The sequence below is a fragment of the Maniola hyperantus genome, chromosome 7 (assembly GCF_902806685.2).
Source record: "Maniola hyperantus chromosome 7, iAphHyp1.2, whole genome shotgun sequence".
Classification (NCBI taxonomy): domain Eukaryota; kingdom Metazoa; phylum Arthropoda; class Insecta; order Lepidoptera; family Nymphalidae; genus Maniola; species Maniola hyperantus.
Window position 1 is genome coordinate 4,768,085 of NC_048542.1, and position 23,511 is coordinate 4,791,595.

The 23,511-nt window shown below is 37.8% G+C and overlaps 1 protein-coding gene across 7 annotated transcripts in view; it reads left to right on the forward strand.

The window, feature by feature from the left end:
* The window catches only part of Fak (protein tyrosine kinase 2 Fak), a 163,595-nt gene that overhangs the window by 43,521 nt on the left and 96,563 nt on the right, over positions 1–23,511 (forward strand). For 3 of the 7 annotated variants that reach the window (XM_069499862.1, XM_069499861.1, XM_069499869.1), the window contains exon 2: positions 3,357–3,748. The exons of 3 other annotated variants lie outside the window; for them this stretch is intronic. In XM_069499862.1, the coding sequence (XP_069355963.1) occupies positions 3,681–3,748 (68 nt within the window). In that variant the 5' untranslated portion in view covers positions 3,357–3,680. The remainder of the gene's footprint in view (positions 1–3,356; positions 3,749–23,511) is intronic. One more of the 7 variants, XM_069499863.1, reaches the window with a different exon arrangement.

Here is a 23,511-nt window from a genome sequence, read left to right on the forward strand (position 1 = left end):
CTATAGCGTCTATGTATAAGCTCATGTATACTATATCGGATGAGTTAGCTAATTCTCGATAAAATTACGATTTTAGCAGAAAGCGAATGCTCTTGATGATGAAAATCAAAATTTTAATATTAGGTACAGATCGCGCGGCGAGAGTTTGGCTTTGACCTTCGGGTGGAGGGGATTACTGCGCATGGGTACTGTCACGCACACAATACTTTTCCTTTTTTATGTACCAGGTTGGATATTTGAGTGGGTCAAAATTCATGTACAGTGGTAATAATGCTAGAAAATAATACGAAATAGATAAACTTCTTCATTTATTAAAACTATTGATAGTTATTTTACTTATATAAAATGTTTATTTCCTTTTAAAGTTTACAGAGACAGCGATGAAAATTCTAAATAATTGTTTTTTAATAAAATTATTTATTCCAAGATACATGTAAAATTGGTACATACAAACAAAAGAAAACTTAAAATAATTATTAAATACAAAAGTTAACATTAAAAAAAAGTCTTAGCAGCAGTGCTATTCAGATTCTGAATCAGTTAAAGGTTTAACGCCTTCTATGAAATCACCGCATGGTCCAGTGGTGCTGTCGACAACAATAAACAATTAACGAAAATAGCAATTCACTTGTGAACGTGATTGTACAACACGAGTGCGCGGTACGTCGTATCGATGCGAGAGGCAGGGAACGACTGGAGCAGTGGAGCGCCAATCAGAGCACCGCGTGCGCCTACACACCCGCCCCGCACCCCACTAATTGCCCGTTGATACCCAATTTCTGATTTCTGCGCAATAACGGTCAAAGCCAAACTCTCGCCGCGCGTACTGTAAGCTGTTGTATTCCTCTACGAATTACTTGCCTCAGACAAAGATGTCAAACTTGTACATGCCCAATGAATATTCATGTCTAATGTAGGATGTTTAATACATGATGCAGTTTCATACGCATATGTATTCATAAACAAAACGTTCAAGTATGCAGCCAAAAGATACAATGAGTTATTACCATAATCGAGAGACACCTATTGTTGTAGTGTGAAAAGAATTATCATTGTCTAATTATTCTTTAACTGCGTATTCTTTAAATAACTTCACCGCCTACACTTATAAATAAATAAGAATTTTATTAAAATGTTTTTTCTTGAACCTACTTTGTTGGAAACTTTAGTGTGGTCAATTTACCGTTAATCAAATTTAAACTCTTAACAGATTAGTAATTAATATATACTACCTATGATATTTTTTGACCAAGATATAGGCTTATAAAGAAGTACATCTTTTTCATAAGTATAACAGCTTATGCTCAGCTTCGAGTACAAGATATTCAATTTCAGATTAAGACATAACTCAGGTTCTTCATAACCAATTTTCACCAAAAAAAAATTCGCACACCTGCGGGTGTGCGGGGCGTTCCCTCCCCGATTGCCATAATTTTGACCTGTTACTACAGGTGAGCCCCTATAACTATCTTCAAATGTATCCATACTATACGGCAGCAGGTGAGTTGCTATTTGTACCACCTACCATGTGTAGCTCGTGTAACTGTTGTGGCGGCCTGGCGGGTCATTGTTCCGTGTGGTTGGTATTCGCGACGCGACAGGTGGCGCGCGTGACGCCCGCCTTCCGCCGCGTGCGCCTGCGCATATTTGGGATACTGAATGCACGACTCGATAGATGTATCGCATATTAGTATAATTCGGTATGCTTACTGATGCATATAATAATATTGATACTTAGTATTGTTTATTCATTAGTAGTCATGCCCTCGACCTCGCTACGTGATCACTACCCATAATATTATAAATGCGAATTTGTTGGTTTGTTGGTTTGTCTTTCAATCACGTCGCAACGGAGCTATGGATCGACGTGATTTTTTGCATGGGTATAGTTAAAGACCTGGAGAGTGACATAGGCTACTTTTTATCCCGGTAAATCAAAGAGTTCCCACGGGATTTTTATATACCTAAATCCACGGCGGATGAAGTTGCGGGCATATGCTAGTAAATATATAAATTAACATACTAATTACATAAAAAGCGGGCATAAAATAAAAAAGCACTTCATTGTGGATGTTTATATTTATGAAAATATCAATGTACTACTGTTCGTTATCACTTATCACTCCGGTTTTATACCCACTGCAATACATACAAAAGAGTTTGCATTGTGGAGACATCAGTGTGTGGGCGGTCACACGAGGCAAGCCGATAGATTAGGTTCTTTTTCTATGTGGCAGCCCTAATTTGACGCATGTTTTATAGCCATAGCCCACTAGCGCGGTACGTCGCGTGTTGCAAGCCGCGCGTTTTTTACGAGTCGAGACAACAGACGCGATAGGACGCGGCAAAAAACAGTCAATGAAGATCAAGAGATCTACTATGTACTGCACTATTGTTTTATTACTTTCGCCGGCGCAAACAAGCTAAAAATAGATACTGGGTACACCTATATTAGAACATCCTACAAAAGGTGATTTCAATATATGCTATACAAATACTCGAGCCAGCACAATGAGAAGTCCTGCGCGTTATCTCATTCAAATACGAGCCGCCCGCAACATGGCCGTGAACCATGACCGTGTCGACCATGCCGCGGTAATAGGGGCCAAGGGTTTATACATAGAATTAAAATCGATTACAAGATTTGTTTCGGACAGACCAATAAACAAACAGAACGACACGAAAACGAGTTAATAAAAACGTGGCTGTAATTGCTTGTACAGTACGCTATAATATTATTGTGAATTGAACACTTGAAAAGAGCAACCGCCGAGTTTCTTGCTAGTTATTTTGGGTAGGAGCGACATTCTGAACCAGTGGTAAATTATTTGACGGTTCAAAAGCACTTGTAAAAGTTTACTTGAATAAAAATATATTCAATTTTTTATTTATAATTATATATTCTATTCTATTAGGTATGAACACGCGCGACGGTCTGCGACAGGTCGCGCGCGAACTGCCGCGCTAGTGGGCTATGGTGCTTACGCGGCCAGTCCAAGCGGATATTTAATCACGAACCCTTGAATAGTGAACATCATTATTGTCGCTGGTAGTGCATTTCGGTTTTGCTCTTTTTTTTATCGCTACCGGAAGTACATTCCATCGCCGGATGCGGCAGATGCTCGAAAAAATTAATTTTAATATCGTTATCTGGCAATTTATTATCAAAGTGCCCGGTCATAATTTATTGCAGCAGAAAATTGTGGACGTCGAATTATTATCGCGCGCATTTTCGGGTCTGGTGTCTTGTGAAATTGCTTATTACAAGTGTGGAAGCATGAGTTGTTATTCGAAAAAGTGCAATTATTTAATTAAAATAAATGGTGCTTTAATAAATTAGATTAATTTTCTTCCAGAAGAATCCAACGAAGTGAATCTGCCAAAAGCTCGAAGTAAAAACTGAACTGTGATCGCCTCCTGGCGTTAAAATCATGGTGAAGTGAACTAAAGTGCTTTACCACAAACTGGGTAACCCGAAAGCCTTAAACTGAACGAAATTCACCTTAAAGGACCAAAAATTTTATAACCGTTTTATTAGTGTACGAACGCCTTAATTTTTTACCGATTAGTGTCTAGATAGTTATAGTGGTGCGAATTTTTTACTCGAAATGGCGTGTCAAGTGTTTCGTAGGGAGTGACTCGAAGAGGTTTTGGATTTCGTGAGGAGCTGAGTTTGCACCATGGAGCGCTGCGACGGATTCCTGGTGTTTCGGAAGCCGGTCTATAGGGTGTTCCAGTATTTAGAAACGTAAGTATTCCCTATACTGCAGTTTTAAGTAGGAACTTTGAAAAAAAAATTACTTCTAATTTATAAACACTCCTCTACTCGACGTCGGTTACTCTGGTTCTTCTTCATCTCCTTATTTATAATTTGATCATGTAGAGAAAGTCCGAGGATAGCAGTGCCATCGCCTCCTGTATCCTACTAATATTATAAATGCGAAAGTGTGCGTACTGAAAAAATCGCTTCTTATGGTAGGGGACTTTTTTTATTCCTGTACAAATACAAGTTAGCCCTTGACTGCGATCTTACCTGGTGGTAACTGAAAATGCAGTCTAATGATATTATAATAGATGGTAGTAAGCTAACCTGGAAGGGGTATGGCAGTTTCATTAAAGCCCATATCGCGGTTTCTACGCGACATCGCACCGGTACGCTAAATCGCTTGGCGGCAGGGCTTTGCCGGTACGGTGTCAGCCACGGCTGACACCTCCACCAGACCAGACCAGAAATAATTTAGAAATTGTAACATTCCAAATTTCCCTTGCCGGGAATCGCACCCGGGACCGCTCACTAATAAGACCACAGCGCTCATCATTGCGCCAGGGAGGTCGTCGTAATTTGCACAGGTGCCCGTTTTTTTGCAAAGGAGTGTACATATTATTAACAAGTAGGGTTTAACTCATTTTTGTACAGACATGACCCCGAATCTCTTTAAATTGCGGAAGTGCCTATAGAAGTAGTCACCTTAATTCTGTTGATTGAAGAATTAAACTCCATCCTGGTTACTCGCTTTGGTAACGTCGCGTGTCAGAAACAGTTAAACTTCGGAATAGTTTGTAGTCAAGGCATTAACTAATTCTGACTTGAACTGAGTAACAGGATAACGTTCTAGGTAAAATTGTGTAATTTGATGCAATTTGCTGTCACAATCTATTCAAGGGACTTTGGTATGTTAAACAAAAGATTTTAAGGCTGCCTGTCTACTAATGTGGAGAAGAAAGGAGCGGAGCGGAGCTGTGCAAATATTAACTAACTAGCTGATGCCCGCGACTTCGTCTGCGTGGATTTACGTTTTTCAAAATCCCGCGGGAACTCTTTGATTTTCCGGGATAAAAAGTAGCCTATGTCTTAATCCAGGGTGTTATGTATCTCCATTCCAAATTTCAGCCAAATCCGTCCAGTAGTTTTTGCGTGAAGGAGTAACAAACATACACATACACATACACACACACACACACACACACACATACACACACACACACACACACACACATACTTTCGCCTTTATAATATTAGTGAGATAGAATTGCATAAAACTCCCGCTGACTGACTGACTGACTGACTTATAGGTATATCAACGCACTGCTAAAACTACTGGACGGATCGGGCTAAAATTTGTTATGCACATAGCTATTATGACGTAGACATCCGCTAATTTTGTAAAATTCAACCCCTAAAAAGGTAAAATAGGGGTTTGAATTGTATGTAGTCCACGCGAACGAAATTGCGGGAGAATATGCTAGTAATATTATAACTAAATTATTTATATTTTCTGTCACTTCCGAAAAGTGTTGAATTTGAGTTGTTCCCTTTTTTTACTGTGGGCATTGATTTTAGGATCGCCTTCACACTATCAGAAATTATGACAAGCGGTTAACAAGACAGTTTAATCAAAACAACACTGTAATTATCGTTAACCACCATAAAAGTAGCTGTCAGATAAAACGTCAGTCATAACAAGGTCGTTTTACCTTCATTTCTTGAACTTGATCTCGCGGCAACCTTGACGAAATCCAATTTAGCCGAAATGCCCGCATCCAATTTAAGGGATACTTATTACTTATCACCAACAGATAGCCTGGGATTCCGCCCTCGTATCGGATGTCTGCGTTATAATCGAACCTATAATATGACCTATTAGGTACTACCCACATACCATCCTCAAAGTGAAACTTGGGGTTCATTTTAGAAAAGCTTCTCTGTATAAAGCCGCTTCTTTTTATTTAGTGTTCCGTACTGAAATAGTAAAAAAGGAATCCTGTAAGAACTCTTAAGTAGTAGATAATCCATAGGTAGAGAGTTAAAATTTTAACAGAATGTGTATTTCTATTGCTGCTATAACAACACATTATAAAAAAAATTCAAAATTGCAGCCATGTAAATTAAATAAAATTTAAAAGTACGAGGTCTGTACGATGGTATGGAGCCCTTCGTGTGCGAGTCTGACTCGTACTTGACCGGTTTTGTGAAAGCTTTGTTACTTTTATCAGATTTCTGTTCTCTAAAAATTTAAAATGAATAACTCAGCGAAATTACGGTATGAAGTAAATATGAGGGTGAATAGCGAACGAACACTGCTAAATGTCCTGCAAGTTTGATGAAAACGGACAGAACAAAGACATTAGTGCTCGACCCTCTGCTTCTGTCCCCAAACGTTACTCTCTTTATTGTAGATCTAAACTTAGATTGCTTTTATAGACGAGTATGTATATAAGTACTAGATATAGAGCCTAGATATAGAGTGACTATTCTTTGTTGCTGTTTATTCTTTATTGTACACCACTATAAAATCCGTCTTATTTTCACTCTATAGAAAAGTTTTTATTCAAATAAACTTTTACGAATGTGATTTCTATTCGTCAAGTAAATCTACCACTGGTGCGGAGTGCGGACTTGGTTCGGAATTCCCTTCCTACCGAGAATTACCAGCAAGAAACTTAATCTTTACTAATTCATATTAATATTATAAATGCGAAAGTGTCAGTCTGTCTATCTTCTATCTTTTCACGGCCAAACAGGTTATCCGATTTTGATGAAATTTGGTACAGAATTAGCTTACATTCCGGGGACGTACATAGGCTACTTTTTCCCGGAAAATCAAAGATTTCCCACGGGATTCTTAAATTCTCTCTTCTTAACCAATTTTTATCAAATTCAGTACAGAGTTAGCTTGCGTCCCGAAAATTGACATAGGCAACTTTTTATCCCGGTAAAATGGTCACCTCGAGATTTTTTAAACATAATAATTATATCCACGCGGACGAAGTCGCGGCATCATCTAGTTCTAGTTAAATATATATATTTTTCAGTCGTTAATTTCATATTCTTGTTGAACAAGTGATGCGCTTATAAGCACAATTGTGCTTTTTATAAACCAGAAGGGGTAGGATGTTTTCATTACGCAGTTTCAAATATAGCACACAAAAGGGGAGTTAAGTGTTTTCTAACGCGCTCACTAATTTGTTATTCTTTGGATTTAAACAAATGATGTAAACATTCGTCAGTTGAAGTAGTACATGTGTACAGTTGACTTGAGTAGACTTGAGTTTTGATTATGTGTGAGTACGTATCCTGAGTCCGTTACGTAAATTGTCGGACGTACCGCGTTTGAATCCTAAGTACATACCTACAGCACGTGGCAGAAAGTAATGTACATCGATCTTTAGAAAGAAATGGCGGTTTTGTAGAGCATTGTCTTTGTCGTTGAGACCGGCAAAACGTCACATAGGTATGAGTGACAGAGACAACGCTCTACAAAACCGAAACGTCATTCTAAAGGCCGATGTACATTATTTTCTGCCTCGTACTGTAAACATGTAACTTTCCACATCATGCCAGACTGTGGTCATCCATTATTGGATGACTTTCTTTAATGATGAGAGTCACTCTTACTCAGCTTAATTGCTCATCTAGCCAATTCTAGTCATTCTCTTCTCCTTCTACATATTAACGTGTGTCCTTGACTTGACGAGACAACTTAAGTTTTGCGTTTGTGTGAGTATTCTGAGTCTGTTACGTAAATTGTTGGACGTGCCACACTTGAACCCTAAATAACTTTCCTCATCATGTCAAACTGTGGACATCCACTGTTGGATGACCAGCAGTAGCCCTGATCCTCACCTTTTCTCATCCAGCCACTTTAACAAGCTGTAGGGCGCTTCACACTATATTCGTACATGTGGCTTCACATGAGAATCACTTAGGCTAACCGCACTTCGGACGCGTTTGCGTACGAATTTGAAACACGTACGATCCCGTATGAAACTTATGTTGAAGTCGGGTGAACGTAATGCTTTGATTTCTTGTTTATTCTATGCTCGCCCGACTTCATACATACGTATAGTACGGGACAGGTCGAGATAGCAATCGGGAAGGGAACGCCATGCACACCCGGACAGCCCCCGCGCTAACCCGGTGCGGGCGAGCGCGGGTGACGTGTGGGTGTGCGGGGCGTCCCCCCGCCTCATACCCTGATTTTCATCTCAACCTGTCGCGTACTATACTAGAAACAACTTTTTTTTACTTTGGAAGTCTGGTTTTTGAGAATAAATTTATAATTTAATGTTCTTCAAAATATCCATCATTTTTGCTTTCCTTTTAAGCGTAATATGATCCATGAAAATTGCTTTAAGAATTCCGTCACATTCTCTTTAGAAACATCGAAATTTTATACTTTCGAGAATGGTCCAAGGTAACATAATAAAAGGTCTTTACCCGAGCTCGCTGCGCGCAAACATTTTGATAGAGCTTCCCTGTAATTTCTTTACCGTACTCTCAAAACGTCACTCCTCTACATTTATTGTACCTGCAGCTACAGTAAAAGTGACGTAATATTGTGTAGTAGTATCATTTCTATATGGTATGCTATAATACTAATATTATTAACGCGAAACGTATAAATAATTTCAACCTGTCGCGTACTATAGGTTCTCTTTATCAAGTAGACTAAGAGTGGATTTTCAGAAATTCCACATTAAGGAAACCGGGTAAGAGGGAGGGTTAGCTAATCTAATTACAAAAGAAAATACCGAGGTACCTTATGTTTTTCCTTTCTCTATATACCTAAATTTGTGGTTAGCACCGCGGGACGCTAATGTTCCGGGCCGGGGTGTATTTATGGGAATAATCGATAGATGCGATCTACCCCGGGGGTTTACAGGCAAACAACTCTCAGAAAATAGGTAACACTGTTGTTCGTAAAGTGTAGAGGTAAATGATGAAAATCATTGGCAAAACTGAAAGGGTTTATAGGTAACTGGCTAGTGTCTGGCAAGTTTTGATGGTGCTGTGCCAGAAACCCGCACGTAAGGGCTAACAACAATAATTGTACAAAGTTACCACTCATTTGGATGAACGATGTACGATTGCGTTATGTAACGATCACTCGAATATCACTACCCATAGTACCCATATTATTACAAATGCGAAAGTGTGTTTGTTTGTTTGTTGGTTTATTGGTTTGTCCTTCGAACACGCCGCAGCGAAGCAACACATTAGCGTGATTTTTTGCGTGATGGTTATAGTTATAGATCTGGAGAGTAACATAGGCTAACAAACAAACACACTTACAGAAGTAAAGATATACAATCCCTGTATGGATTATTTTTGTATGATGGACTCGTAAATGTAAACCATATTTTAACAAATATGCACGAGCACGAAGAAACCAATAAGTATGTGTATTTTTTGTTGGAAATAAAAAACTTTATTATCGTTCATTATATTAGAGTAAGTACCTAGGTACTTACATTTCATCTCATAAAATATCTCATTTCACTGCCGCAGTCGCTAATGTTTTAGTTCGGTACAATGTATGGGGTGCCCCCGGGTGTCGCGAGCTGCAACCATCAAAAATACTTTGATGTGCTATTCAAAAAGTAAGGGGTGGGACGTAATTGACTCCTTTGTGAAGAGTTGTGTGCAATAGAAAAACGAACGATTCCGTAATGGCTTTTTTAACCCGTTTTACTTTTCCTAGTCGTACTTTGTATAGAAAATTGAATTTTCTTCTTCGTCACATTTTTCAATATTATTTAACGATATGTATGGGATAGTATTATACGGTGTTGTTTTTCATAGCGCTTAGTAAATATTTCCGTTATTAATATTGTAGATTCCAAAATGGTTGTCCTACAGGTTTGTCCAATTTGAAATGAAGACCATTGGAGAAAGGACGGTAGTGACTGGTGGCAGGCTGGCAGGTGCATAGTATTTTTCTTAGTTTACGGCTTATATCTTATAGTTTACAGCTAGGTAGTCTTGTTTACTACAGTAGGTTTTATTATCCAAATTCAAATTCAAATTCAAATTCAAATTTCTTTATTGCGAATTGGGTAAAGAGTGCAGATATTACAAAACAAAAAGGTACAGCCAAATTCTGCCTATTAGCATGCAATATGTTATGACTTATGATATACCGAACAACGTGTACATAGTTTTGATAAAATTAGTCAAATTAAATACCTACTTAGTCACAAAAAAATACAAATTTAAATGATAATGTTACAAATGTCAAAAATTAAAATAAAACTATATCCACTATGATTAATCATAGATTAATACTTTATTGTGTTGTCGAATAAATAAACTTATGCAAAAAAGTTTTGTTGTTATCGCCGCACACGACTTTATTCGATAAAGGCGCAAATTTAATTTCCTGCCGGAAAGTGATGATATAATCTATGAAACTCGCTAGCTTATTGTGAGCGTCATATAATGTCGAAGGCATATAGACGTCGATACAGAGTTCCATGCCAGTGCGAAACAGTTATTGTCTTTCTTTGCTTGAAATGGCAACACCATTAGAGCCGATTAAGAGCTTCCCAATATGCGCTGAGGATTTCCACGGTGGTTTTATTAGGTAAAAGGCACTTGTCCCACTGCCGACGAGGAAGCGACTAGCTATCGACTATTTTTTCGCTTGAGAAACATACAATTTGATATATGATTTCCGTTCAATAACTATCCCAACTATACACTCGCTTCTCGTTGCTCGCCAACATGTTTCTAGTTCCTAGCTCAACTAGTTTATCACTAATCGTCGTAATAAAATCTGTCCAGCTGTTTCTTCCTGATTGACTTCCAGAGTGGCTACTTTCGCGTATTTACTTTAATTAGATTTAAAATGAGAGATTGAACAGGTATCAAGTCTGATTTGACTTTTTCTCAAAAGTAGAAAAGTAAAATCTCCAAATAAAAATCGTTTCACTGAAAAAGCCTTTTTCCCCTCATTCTAGAATTCAATCAACTAAAACGCCCCACGTTATACATATGGTCGGCCTATAACAATAACAATCGACACCTTAATTCAATAAGTGCCTTATACAGTTTTGCTTCTGACCCTTGAACTAATTAATTTTCTCAATTACGGTATGGTCACGTGGGAGGTTTCCCAAGGGGTAATGATTACTGATACGTCACACGTTATAAAAGTCAAGTAATTGCATCGCATGTATATCGCTGAATCAAGTTGAATAAGGTGGTCATGTACTTTATAGTAAATGCGTCTACAAAATCATCATAAATCATGTATAAAATAACTTTTTATACAATTTTGCCAACTTGTCAAATACTGACCGGCTAGTTGACCCGCCTCAGTTTCGCTTGAGTGGAATTTTTGAAAATCGTTAACGTTAAATTTCCAAAAATCCTGAAACATGTGCTTTATTTTTGACCGGAAAGCCCAAATGCTAATTTTCAATATAACTATTACAAATGACGGACTTGGTTACAGACGGATTTACATACAAAGTTTCATCCCCAAATTAATCCCCTATAAGAGGTGGAATTTCCGAAAATCGTGAAATACGAATTCCTTAATTTTTAACCGAATGCTAAGTTTTATGGATATAGCTTGAAAAATGACGGATTTTCAAACAATCTTATCCCCTCGTTGACCCCATTAAGGATATTTTCAAGTAAGTAAGTGGTAAGTGCCTAGGATATACAAGAAACCTACTGTCAAGATATCAAATTTTAACTCTAGCGGTGTAAGTTGTGCTTTGTAAATCAGTATAGAATATAGATCAGTCAGTCAGTCAGGACATGCCTTTTCATAATGCTTTTATAGCTATATGTCTTATGGCGGCAGCACAACATTACAATACATTGTAAGCTTATAATATAATATTTTATTTGCATGTAAAATCTACTCACTCCCTAAAATTATCAGCTTACACACGTAAGTATTAAACATCTGCCCTAACAAGCTTAATTAATTTACACCATGACACAATATGGCCGTACGAGGGGTCGCTCGGTATGAAATATTATTCGTATAAACAATCGCTATGGAAAGTATCAAGTCCATTAACAGTACAAGGGGTGAGAATAAATAAACTGGGGGTGGCGCGATACGAGGGGCATTTGACAGGTTTCACGGGTGATTTGTTGCGTGATTTTATGGGTGTTTCGGTTATTGGGTGACTGCGACCACGTCGGTGATAAAAAAACATTCAATTCTTTGAGGCATTCTCAAGCATTGGTGTAAAGATCATTCAAAGACAATAAAAGTAGTAGTATAAAGTTTTATTACAGCAAAATACAGAAAAACAAGAAGGAAAAACTTGTGTAGTAAAGTAGTACATAAAAGTTATAGATGTTCATATCGAAAAATTAGACAAATGACGAATCTTAAAAGGTATCGGACGGATCTTAAAAGTAGATACTGTTCAGGGCATCTCTTGCAATTTGGTCTTCTAATATTAGTACAGTCATTTGGTGCTCAAAAAGGTAACCCACCTGGAAAGTTTTCCGGGAGATTTGAAAATTTGTGATTTCATAGATTTCGACGTGCTCTTTCCGAATTTTCATTTTGCCACCTCGTATCTTTGCCTCTCGCGCCGCCATCTTGGAAAAATGGCGCCCAAAAACAGACACACTTTCGCATTTATAGTATTAGTATGGAATAATAAATAATTGTATAGTTAAAGTATACCACAAATTACATTAACGACCTATTTCACGTTATTCATAAAATATTAATTTAGTGCTCGAAATTAATTTATAGGTAATAATCAACACGGAGTATTAATTAATTTCTGTACCTAAATATTAACAAATCATGAACTCAAACAACCTTTGTAGTAAGTACCTACCAGCGTAAAATTAATTAATTATGTTGTTAAATACTTAACATCAAAGTTTGAAATCATTAAAATTTTGGATCGCGTAACAATACTAGCTTGTGCCCGCGATTTTGTCCGCGTAGACTATACAAATTTCAAACCCCTATTTTACCCACTTAAGGTAGCTCAGTTCGGTACTTTCTCCATACAAACGTAGGAGGGAAAATACAACAATATTCGATATTGTACGCACAAAACTAAGAATTATATCGATTTATCTCGTCATTATCTAGGTTTATTGATATATAAAATATTGAAAAAAAAATTGATTTAAAAGTTACGAGGCTCAAAAGATTCCTATTTTAACACTAAAATAATGACAACTTTGGGCGTAAATAAATAAGATTAGAGATATGAAAATTCTAAAACAATTTATCATTAGACGTTGTTTATTTATTCATTAGTTGAAATAACTTTACTTTGCAAACATAAATTCAGCAGTTTTTTCTCAAAAATACTTTTCCTAAAGCCTTTTCGCGCGCTTGATTTCAGTGAAAATCATCGTGCCTCTCAACTTTCTCATACAATGTCAAGTGAAAAGCAAACATGTTACCCACGTGCGCTGCCAATTTCGGTCGAGCGTCCTGCGTCACCTTAAGGGTTGAATTTTCAAAAATCCTTTCTTAGCGGTTGTTTACGTCATAATAGCTACCTACAAACTTGCCAAACTTCAGCCCAATCCGGCCAGTAGTTTGAGCTGTGTGTTGATAGATCAGTCACTCAACTTTTCCTTTTATATATTTAGATTTGAGGAAAGGTTCATTTGAGGTTATTCGACGCGAGGAAGTCAACGATTTACCGGAGACTGCGAAGGCAAAACTATAACCAATTATGTGGTACCTAATAAAGTTCAAAGAAGATGTAAAAGTTTCTACCAATAATAAAAACCGGCCAAGTGCGAGTCAGGCTCGCGCAATGAGGGTTCCGTACTACAATCGTATTTTTTCGACATTTTGCAGGATAATTCAAAAATTTTGATACATAAAAATAAATAAAAATCTGTTTTAGAATGACCCAGGTGAAGACCTTTCATATGATTTCCCACTTGATATAGTTATCTTGCTTAGAAAATTGAAAATACTAATTATTAGTTCATGACCAACCGTGAATTTACATAACAAAAAAAATATTAAAATGTGTTCACGAAAATTAATTTACATACTAAATCACGTTAACTTGCAGTGTTCTACATAAAAGTTTTAGGTACGTATATCTTGTACAATGATAGGGAACCCTTCGTGTACAAGTCCGACTTGCACTTGACCGGTTTTTGAGACTAACAAAGTAATATTTTATGCTTTTATTGTTTTTCTCTTTGTATTCCGATATACCTACAGATTAATTTCGCTAATAGCTCTTACATAGTTACTTAACTGTACCTATTCTACAACCTATGTACGTCCTATTTCGTATGGCGCCTCAATTATATAAATTGCCCCACAGTTACGAAGATGAGCTATTAGCTATATTTGGTGCTACGTTTTGCCAAATTTCCTCCAAGTTTACTAAGTAATTACTTAGTGGCATGCTTATATTCGGATTACGAGATAAAGGGACGAAGGATTTATCATATAGATATATCCTATTTACTTTTGTATCTACTGAAAATATTTTTGAAATTGAGAACTTTTATAATAGAACGTGAAAGTAAGTTAGTGTACGGTGGTATAGCCTAGTGGTTAAGACGTCCGTCTTCTTATCGGAAGGGTGAGGGTTCGATCCCGAGCAGGCACCTCTTAACTTTCGTATTTTTGTGTGTTTTAAAAATTAAATATCACTTGCCTTAACGGCGAAGTAAAACATTACGAGGACCGCATGTCTGAGAGTTCTCCATAATGTTCTCAAAGGTCAAAGGTGTATGACGTCTCACGTCTGCCAATCCGCACTTGGCCGAACTATGCCATAAACCCATTCTGAGAGTAGACCCGTGCTAAGTAGTAGACTGGCGATGAGTTGGTCATGATGATGATAAAGTTAGTAAACGAAAAATGATTCATACTCTGTGTTATTTTGACTCTTGAGAAGTTGTGGATGTTTCTATACCGAGCACACGTGCTCGCGTGACATCCTTGCGGGCCAATGCTTGGTCAATGTGGACGTGCCTCGAGGTGGTCATCGTGGTAGAAAAATTATAGACTAGCGCTTGGCTGCAATCAGACCTGGTGGCAAGTGATGATGTAGCCTAAGATGGAGCGCGCTTGCCTAGATTCTAGGCCCTAGAAGATGCCTATTCAATCTTGACTTGAAGGTACCCATATTATTGGAGGGGAAAACTGATGTTGGAAGGGTGTTCCAAATCTTAGCGGTTCGAATTAGAAATGATGCAAATCGCTTCGTACGTATTCGTGTAATTTCGACTACGTATACGGGTGCAGACCTTGGCGGTGCCTTGCAGTACGATAGGAGAACGGTAAAGGAGGAACCAGGTCGAAAAGTTCTTCGGCACACTCTCCGAAATATATCCTGTAAAATATCGATGAATAGGCACCTTTGCGCCGATGTTCCAAACTTTGAAGTGAGGAAGTACTCTACCTCCTAAGTCACGCAACATAAAGTCATTGTGCCGCTTCCGCAAACGTAGTATTATCCGCAAAGCCTATTACGGTGACATTAATTTCGTTTCAGGCCGCTCTTTCAATTCGCGCCACAAACAACGTTAGGGTCCCTCCACACATATCCGGACTGGCGCGAACGATGGCGTTGGTATATAGGTCACATATAAAAGCCACGCAAAATATCAGGTTAAAACAAAACAGAAAAACTCCATTTACGATCGGCTATTTACATTAGAGTCTTCTGTTCTGTTTTACTTGCATTTAAAAATTTCAATGACGAACAGTCGAACCGATTTTAATAATGTTTCAGTTATTGAGGCAAATCATATGGAGCCAGTATTAATACATAGTTCATCTGCATTGCAAGGCGTGCTTCTTTTTCGTCGTTAAAGTTCGCGTTAGAGCAGATGTCGACTTTTGATGTACTCCATTTATACTTGCCTGCCTCACGTGCCTGGATATGTCGAATATTGCCGGGGCGAATTTGTGTAGGTGCACCCTTAAGTGTGCCTTTAGTTCGCGGGTCACGACCTCGTAACTGTGAAAAATGATCCATAATTCTTTCTCTCTCCATACTTTAGTGCCGTACGCTGTTTTAACCGCTGATATAAAAGGGATGTTTTTGTTCGTAGCGCCTTATTAGGGTCTATTTATTATTATCTAAGCTATATTGGGCAGGATAAAGAAGTGCTTTGCTTTCCGCTGTTTATTATTATTATTACTAAAATTTAAAGTTTAAGTTTGCCTGGTATTGTTATTTACTACCCACTAACCAAAAATTTCCCCCTACTTGTATGTGATTACTGGAAAGGATCACACTCGTCAGAAATTAAGATTACGACGACGCGACGCTAAGATATAAGGAGAAGTTTTCTTTACCCGACTACGGCAAAGCCAAATGGAAGAGTTATGATTTTAGCAGTCTATGTATGTATGTTTGTATCTTTGTGTGTTCCACCGTAGCGCCTAAACTACAGAGTTGATTGTGCTGAATGAGGTGTCAATCGATTCGTTACTATGATCCGGATGACATAGACTACATTTTATGCGGATAAGATAGATCCGACAGATGTTACAACCAAAAAAGTGGAGGTCTCCAAATATTTTTGTTTTCTATTCCATCCAGCCAGGACCATCGACTTCTTCAAGATGCGCAAGGAAAAGTGGATCCTGAAACTCAGGAAAGTCTAGAATCTAGATTCATCACAACTAAAGTCTAACTATCCTCAACGTGTGCAGTATGTTTGCACGAAATACAATTTCACGCGAGTTGCAACGTATGTTTCGACTGAAATTGGATTAAACACTACAGTCAAGTGATTTAAATTTAAAGCTCGAAAAGCTCGATTTAATAAAGTTAGAAACTTATTCGAATGCATTCAGTTTCCGGAGCAAGTTATATGGGGCTCTACCGTATTTTTATTTTAGTTTTATCCATTAGGAGCTTTTATACTTGCCCGTATGTTATAGCAGGGTATGTCGAACTTGAATGCAGTCCTGTCCTTAAGAACGAGTATGTAGTATTTTAGTTTACAATGGTATCTAGATTTTCCTAAACTGACTAAGTGCTGATTCAAATTAGCCGGGCAGCTTTAAGTCAGTTCACACTAATACCTGGTAGTACTTAAATATTACCTACATATTATCAAGCTTTTGAAGCTGTTAACTTTGCGGAGTTCTGTGCGATTTAAGCACGCGATGCTGGCAGGTGCTGGAATGGCGATCTCGCACCGGAAAGCGCAGCGTTGGAAGACCCCTCACTATGTGGACAGACGACATCAGGCGAGTCGCGGAGCCGATGGAATAAGGTGGTGCAAGACCGTGGCGTGTGAAGATCCCTACAAGATACCTATATCCAGCAGTGCAACTAACTGATAGGTTAGTCCTTGAGGTCCCTTGAAATCACACGACACATGGCGTGTGGAAGTTCCTACAAGAGACCTATGTCCACAGTGAACGTCTACCGGTTGACGATGATGATGATAATATGATGAGCTCAATGCAATAACCATGAGTTTCGTAAATCAGACTTTGAATCCAAATCTTCTTGTCTTCAAAATAAGCGTTTTTCTACTGAGTATGAAAGTTGTACAGTTCAAATTAATTTTGTTTAGCGCTACAGTTTTTCTCATCACTTCCAATTTACACAAGCAGCGTTACACAATCTTGTTTTATTAAGAAAAACGCTTTATTCTTCTTTTAGCCTTAAGCTAGATGCAAAAAGGGTGGAGTTTAACACCACAGCTAACCCTTAAATCAAATAAAATTGCTTGCTCTGGGTGACCTTTACAGTTTTTAGGGTTTCGTACCTCAAAAGGAAAAACGGAACCCTTATAGGATCACTTTGTTGTCTGTCTGTCTGCCTTTACTGTTTGTCTGTCTGTCAGTCTACCTCTTCCAGGTTAGTCCACTTCCGTCTTAGACTGCAAGGGCTAACTTGTTTCTGAATAAAATAAAATAAAAGTATTAAATATTAAACCAAATTGTTAAGAAGTTAAGAACACACAACAATTGTATTACAATAATTTTTATTATTCAATTAAATCCAAACAGTACTTGACATTAGAGAGTGTAATCGTGTTTCTAATCAGAGCAATTAATATTGCCCCGCTATCTAAGATAATAAAACGTTGGGTTTTATCTCCAGATCGGGCTTTACGGCGAATCGAGGGGAAGTTGAGTTAACAAGTGTCAGTAAATTTTGGTTGACGCATACTCGCCACAAGATTGTCTTAAGACATCGGAAATAAATATCCTTCCTCCTAATCATAGTACTATATTATAAGGTGTCTTCTGCTCTTCTACTTGGCGGAGTAATAATAATGATCTTTTGGCACCTATTACATGGAGTTTCGTGAGCCAGAAAGTGCCTATATTGACTGTCTATCAATTCTTTGGTTAACTTTCCGTGCAGTGACGTCTTGACTCTTGATCGCATGAGTTGCAATTGAAGTTTTAATTTATTTCGGTGCTAAGCGTTTCAACCTAATAGTATTAAATAATCTACGGTTTGTTCAAGCTATTTCCATGTCAGGTCTCTAATATCTTGTTAATTATTATTTTCCGTATTTTCAAAACGAAAGTTGTAAGCAGGGGTCTCGTCGTATGTCTGAGTTGATCTGAACTATACGCAGTTGGGAATACGAATAAACGAGTTATTGTCGTATCTCACGCAACACTTCATGTCTGACCAACATCACCTTTCCCTGGCAGCTGAATTGTTGGAATTAGTTCTTTGTACTACTCTATCAATAGTCACGCTTTTGTAGTTATAGGCGCTGGTGCTTGGGTTTATGGTCAATTTAATGCACGAATACAATCGACAATCACATCAGCATTAAGGGCTCCTTCAATCAAAAGAACTTCTTATAAGACGCGACCTGTGGCGTGCAGGTCATAGAGGCATACATGCACTGCGTACCCCAGTTGTAATAGCTCAGCATATTTTTCATGATGACCTGCCAGTAAACAGGTTCCTACCTAACCCTACCTTACCTACCCTGCCCTACCCTGCCTACCCTGGCTTAAATGTCTGTGGACGCCACTGGACGTGACTTATCGACGGAGAAGAATCGTTTCTTCATTTTTAAGAACGGGGCACTAGACATCAAGTTGTAAGCAAAAATGAACAGCCCGCTATCGTAACTCCCTCGCACAGTGGTGAAGATCACAATCTTATTAGTGGGAGGTCAAAAGTAATATAATTAAATTCTGTTGGAAGTACTAATTAAATAGACAATCACTGAGCTGAAGTAATTTAATGAGATGTTAATTAGTTTCATTTTGACAGCATTAACATACGCTTGCACGAAATTTGATAAGGCGGAAATCATATTAAAAATTGTCGACATGAGTTTATATCCAAGACTAAATTATTAACATTTAATTAATTTTATTTTTTATTTTTAACAAAATTTATTATTGTAACACTGTGTTATTAAGTATTAAGAAAATGAAATTTAATTATTGTAATTGACTTATAATGGGGCTGATTCTCTTGTACACAATCTCTAAACTAAATTAACAAGTGTAAATCTAGTGCTATCTTTTTCCGCAAGCAACATTATGAAAGGGATAGCAATAGATTTAGACGTGCAATTTTAGTTTAGCTTAGAGATTGTGTACAACGGAATTAGCCACATTGTGTATTTATGAATAAACTTACTTACGGCCGCGACTTCGTCCGCGCGGACTACACAAATTTTAAACCCCTATTTCATCTCCTTAGGAGTTGAATTTTCAAAAATACTTTCTTAGTGGATGCCTACGTCATAATAGCTATAGGCATGCCAAATTTTAGCCCGATCCGTCCACTAGTTTGAGCTGTGTGTTGGTACATCAGTCAGTCATTCAGTCAGTCACCTTTTCCTTTTTATATATTTAGATAAAAATTGCAGAAATCATATTATTAAACATTTTTTGTTTGACTTATTCGCCCTTATGATTTGCATAGTGAAGCGTATCCTTATTAATATTGCAGACTTTGGTCGGTTGAACTTTTTGGGCATCCATTCCCAGAAGGTCCGCAAGGTCGCTCGTAACGTGACCCATAAAAAGAATAAAACTCACTTTTAGAGATTTTATTTATATACGTCTGCTCTTATGTGTGTTTGTTATGCATCACATGAATATTTGACTGCTATATAACACACTAGAGAACACCCGGCTTGTGCTACTACGCTAAAAGAAAACTTGACTAATGCAACTAAAACCATCTTCGCATTATTGCCTTTCGATCGCTTTGGGACACATCGGCTAGATGGTTCCAGAGTCTATGACGGATGCAGGACAGGACACCGTTGGAGAATTTCCAGGTTTGCAGGTTTCCTCACGATGTTTACCTTCACCGTTAAAATAAGTAATTTTTAATTGCTTAAAATGCACATGACTGAAAAGTTATACAGTGCGTGCCCGGTGTCTAGGATCAAAGCCTGAACCTCCCGAAGTCATTAACTACTAGGCATTTCAATTTATTCAACTTCTTCTCTTCTTCAAGTGCCATCTCCTACCGGAGGAGGTTGGCAATCATTAAGGCTTATTCAACTTGTAAATTGGTAAGTACAATATTACAATTACAATTTATTTGTTCATGTTGAATTATTTCAATTACTATATTATGTATAAGCCTAAATAACAATATAAGAACAATAATGGTTGCAACAGTATTAACTGAACTGTATTAACATTGGGCTATTTATACAGTACTAGCTGACCCGCCCCGGCTTCGCTCGGGTGGAATTTAGAAAATCTAGGTGGGGGTTGAATTTCCAAAAATTCTGAAATACATATTTCTTCATTTGTTGCCGAAAACCCAAATACCAATTTTCATGCAAATAACTAGAAAAATGACGGACTTTCATACAAACTTCCATCCCCTATTTAACCCCCTCGCCTCGGTGGTAGAATTTCCAAAAATCGTGAAATACGTATTTTTTTATTTTTAACCGAAAGCTTAAATACCAAGTTTCATCGATGTAACTTCAAAAATGACACTTTCATACAAACTTCCATCCCCCATTTAACCCACTTAGGGGTGGAATTTCAAAAAATCCTTTCTTAGTGGATACCTACTCTTTACAAAGAACACACCCTCCAAATTTCATGTCTCTAGGACCAGCGGTTTAGGCTGTGCGTTGATATATGTCAGTCAGTCAGTCAGGACTTTGAATTTTATATATACAGTAGGTATACGCTATGCTTAATAATAATTAATACAACAGAAACACCTTTTCACAGCTAATTGTAATAAATGAGTGCACAATATGAATATCACAGCTAATCCAACCGCCTCGTTGATTGCGAACCGACCAGCCGTATCAAACACTAATTGACATCTAACACCTGTTATTGCAACCCAGATATGCTCTTTATAGCTTACGGTCACGATACGATTATGTTTTAACGATCCTCCTGGTGTAAATGTGAGCTCATGGGTTCGATTCCTTATTTTAGTTCGGTAAATTTTTGAAATTGTAAAATTGTGTCACCGTGAGAGCTTTTTAGAGTTTCGAACTCGTATTCTCGGATTTGAATCGGATGTAGTGCCACAGTTCACGACAGTTAGGGAACTTGTAACAAAACGTCGAAGCTTCGACGTCACTGGCAGGCGTCAAATGTTCCTACATTTCACTCTTTGATTTCACGTCACCTAATATTTAACATATCGTTAAATCAGGATCAAACCGAGAGTTCCCTCACTCTAGTTCACTCTGGCAGTGCGAAAAGAGGTTTAGGGTGAGTCCACAACAAGCACCTTTTTGCCGACCATGATGTCCATCCAATCGTGTCAATGAGCTTTGTAGAGATATGCAATATGGTCGGAAAATTTTTACTTCTCAAAACAAATGGATCTCAGTAATCAACTTCCTTATTAAATTAAGGTTCCTGTACAAACCGAACAATGAGGAGCTCCGTAAATTGGACGTAGACTCGAAAAGTTACAGAAATGTCTCATATCCCGTACACGCCTTAAAGTAAATAACAAAGTCTCGAACCTCCGAGATTCTTCGCGAAGAATACATTTTCTTCATATTTCATGACGAAATGCGACAAGATTACGCTAAAAGGTTATTTTTACTGCGCTGTTTTCGTGAAATTCTGGGTAACTTTTTATAGGGTGTCGTGTTATTAAATTTTCGGGTGCCTAACTTTCGTTTTTATTAAATACCAGCAATTCCGTTCTCGCGATTGAAGGTACGGAAGCATTTAAAACGTTTTGTATGAGAGTCATCGCCACTGGCCTCTCCCCTCCTACTATTGCGATATGTTTTAGGGTTCCGTACCAAAATGTTAAAAAAAACTGGGATTTGATATAGCAAGCGCCGCGGGCACGCGGCCGGACGGAACTCTGCGAAGACAAAGGGACTAGTCAAAGCGCGCCGAGTGCACTGCATTTTGGCCACTTTTATTGACTTAAAATTGTATCTATGAAACGGATTACATCAAACGCTGCCGTTCTTGATACAGTTATAAAAAGTACCCAAAACGCAACGCACTAGACGTGCGCCGCGGGCGCTTGTTATAACTAGTCCAAAAAATCAAAATGTATTTTTCTAATCTCTATAGGCGCTAGGCAATCTATGGATTGAAATACAGCAAGCACCCGCCCCGCACCTGTTTCAGTTCATAGATCACCATACGTTTTGTTTTCGCAGCATCTTGTCCGCGCCCAGGACGCTTGCTTTATAAAGTGCTACTTTAGCAATATCGTACCTACCTATCAAGTCTGTCTGAGCTGCTTATTTCAGTAGTTCTACTAATATCTACTATCAACATGGTCTTTAAAGCTTCATCTACCTTTTTATCGCGGACGACGAATCCTACATAAAGACATAAAATCCAAACGGGTGAAGTCGCGGATCTAATTATTTATTATGTTTGGTTGCGTTATGTAACTGGACTTAATAAAGCTATAAAAATGACTTTTATGATATTGCATGTGGTTTTTAAAATAAATTATGGCGCCTAACTTCCTCCAGATTTCTTCGCAGCACACATGCACTTCATATCTCATCATGAGATATGACAATATTAATAAAATGTCATTTTTATTGCAATGACTTCTTAAAACTCAAACTTTTTCTTGATTCCATTAAATTTTCGGACAGTACTTTTTTACTGAGCACCAAGCATTTCTCATTCCATCATCATCGGTTGCCATACTTTAGTTTGGCGGTCAATATTATGCGAAAAGCTGTTAAGATCCGCATTGTATAATTTTCAAACCATATTCACTCCCTTATAGATATCCTCCAAAAATAAGCGTTTTTGTCGACCTGGAGAACTGCTTAAAATTTTCCCTCCCATCACTAACCTTGGCAACGAAAATTACAAAATTGTACTATTCTTTGCATAGAGGTAGACATGAGTAATTCTTCTCTCTCTTTCTCTCCTCTATCTATACCTAGTTATTATAGATTTAAAGTTTTTTAGACTGCGTGTGCTAAGTACTATGTGCAAAGTACACACAGATTCGTTAGCGTGCATAATGTGGAAAATGAAACGATGTATTTTTTTACTTTTTCGTAACACGTAGAGACGTAGAATCCTATCAAAGGAAAAAGACAGCGGTTGTGTAAAAAATTCAACATTAAATCTTTATCTCGCACACAGAAATGCAAATAGAAAATACGGAAGATTGAATTAAATTTCGCAGCTGCATTCCGGGAATAAAAGCTTCCGTATGGGCAAGGCATTACGAAGTGTTTAAAACCAGACTATTTAAATATTTCAGCGTCTATCAGTAGGCTTAGTACGAGTTTGCACCTCACGACAACATCAATAAATTGCGAGTAGAAACACTATAACGTAATCACTTAACATCAGG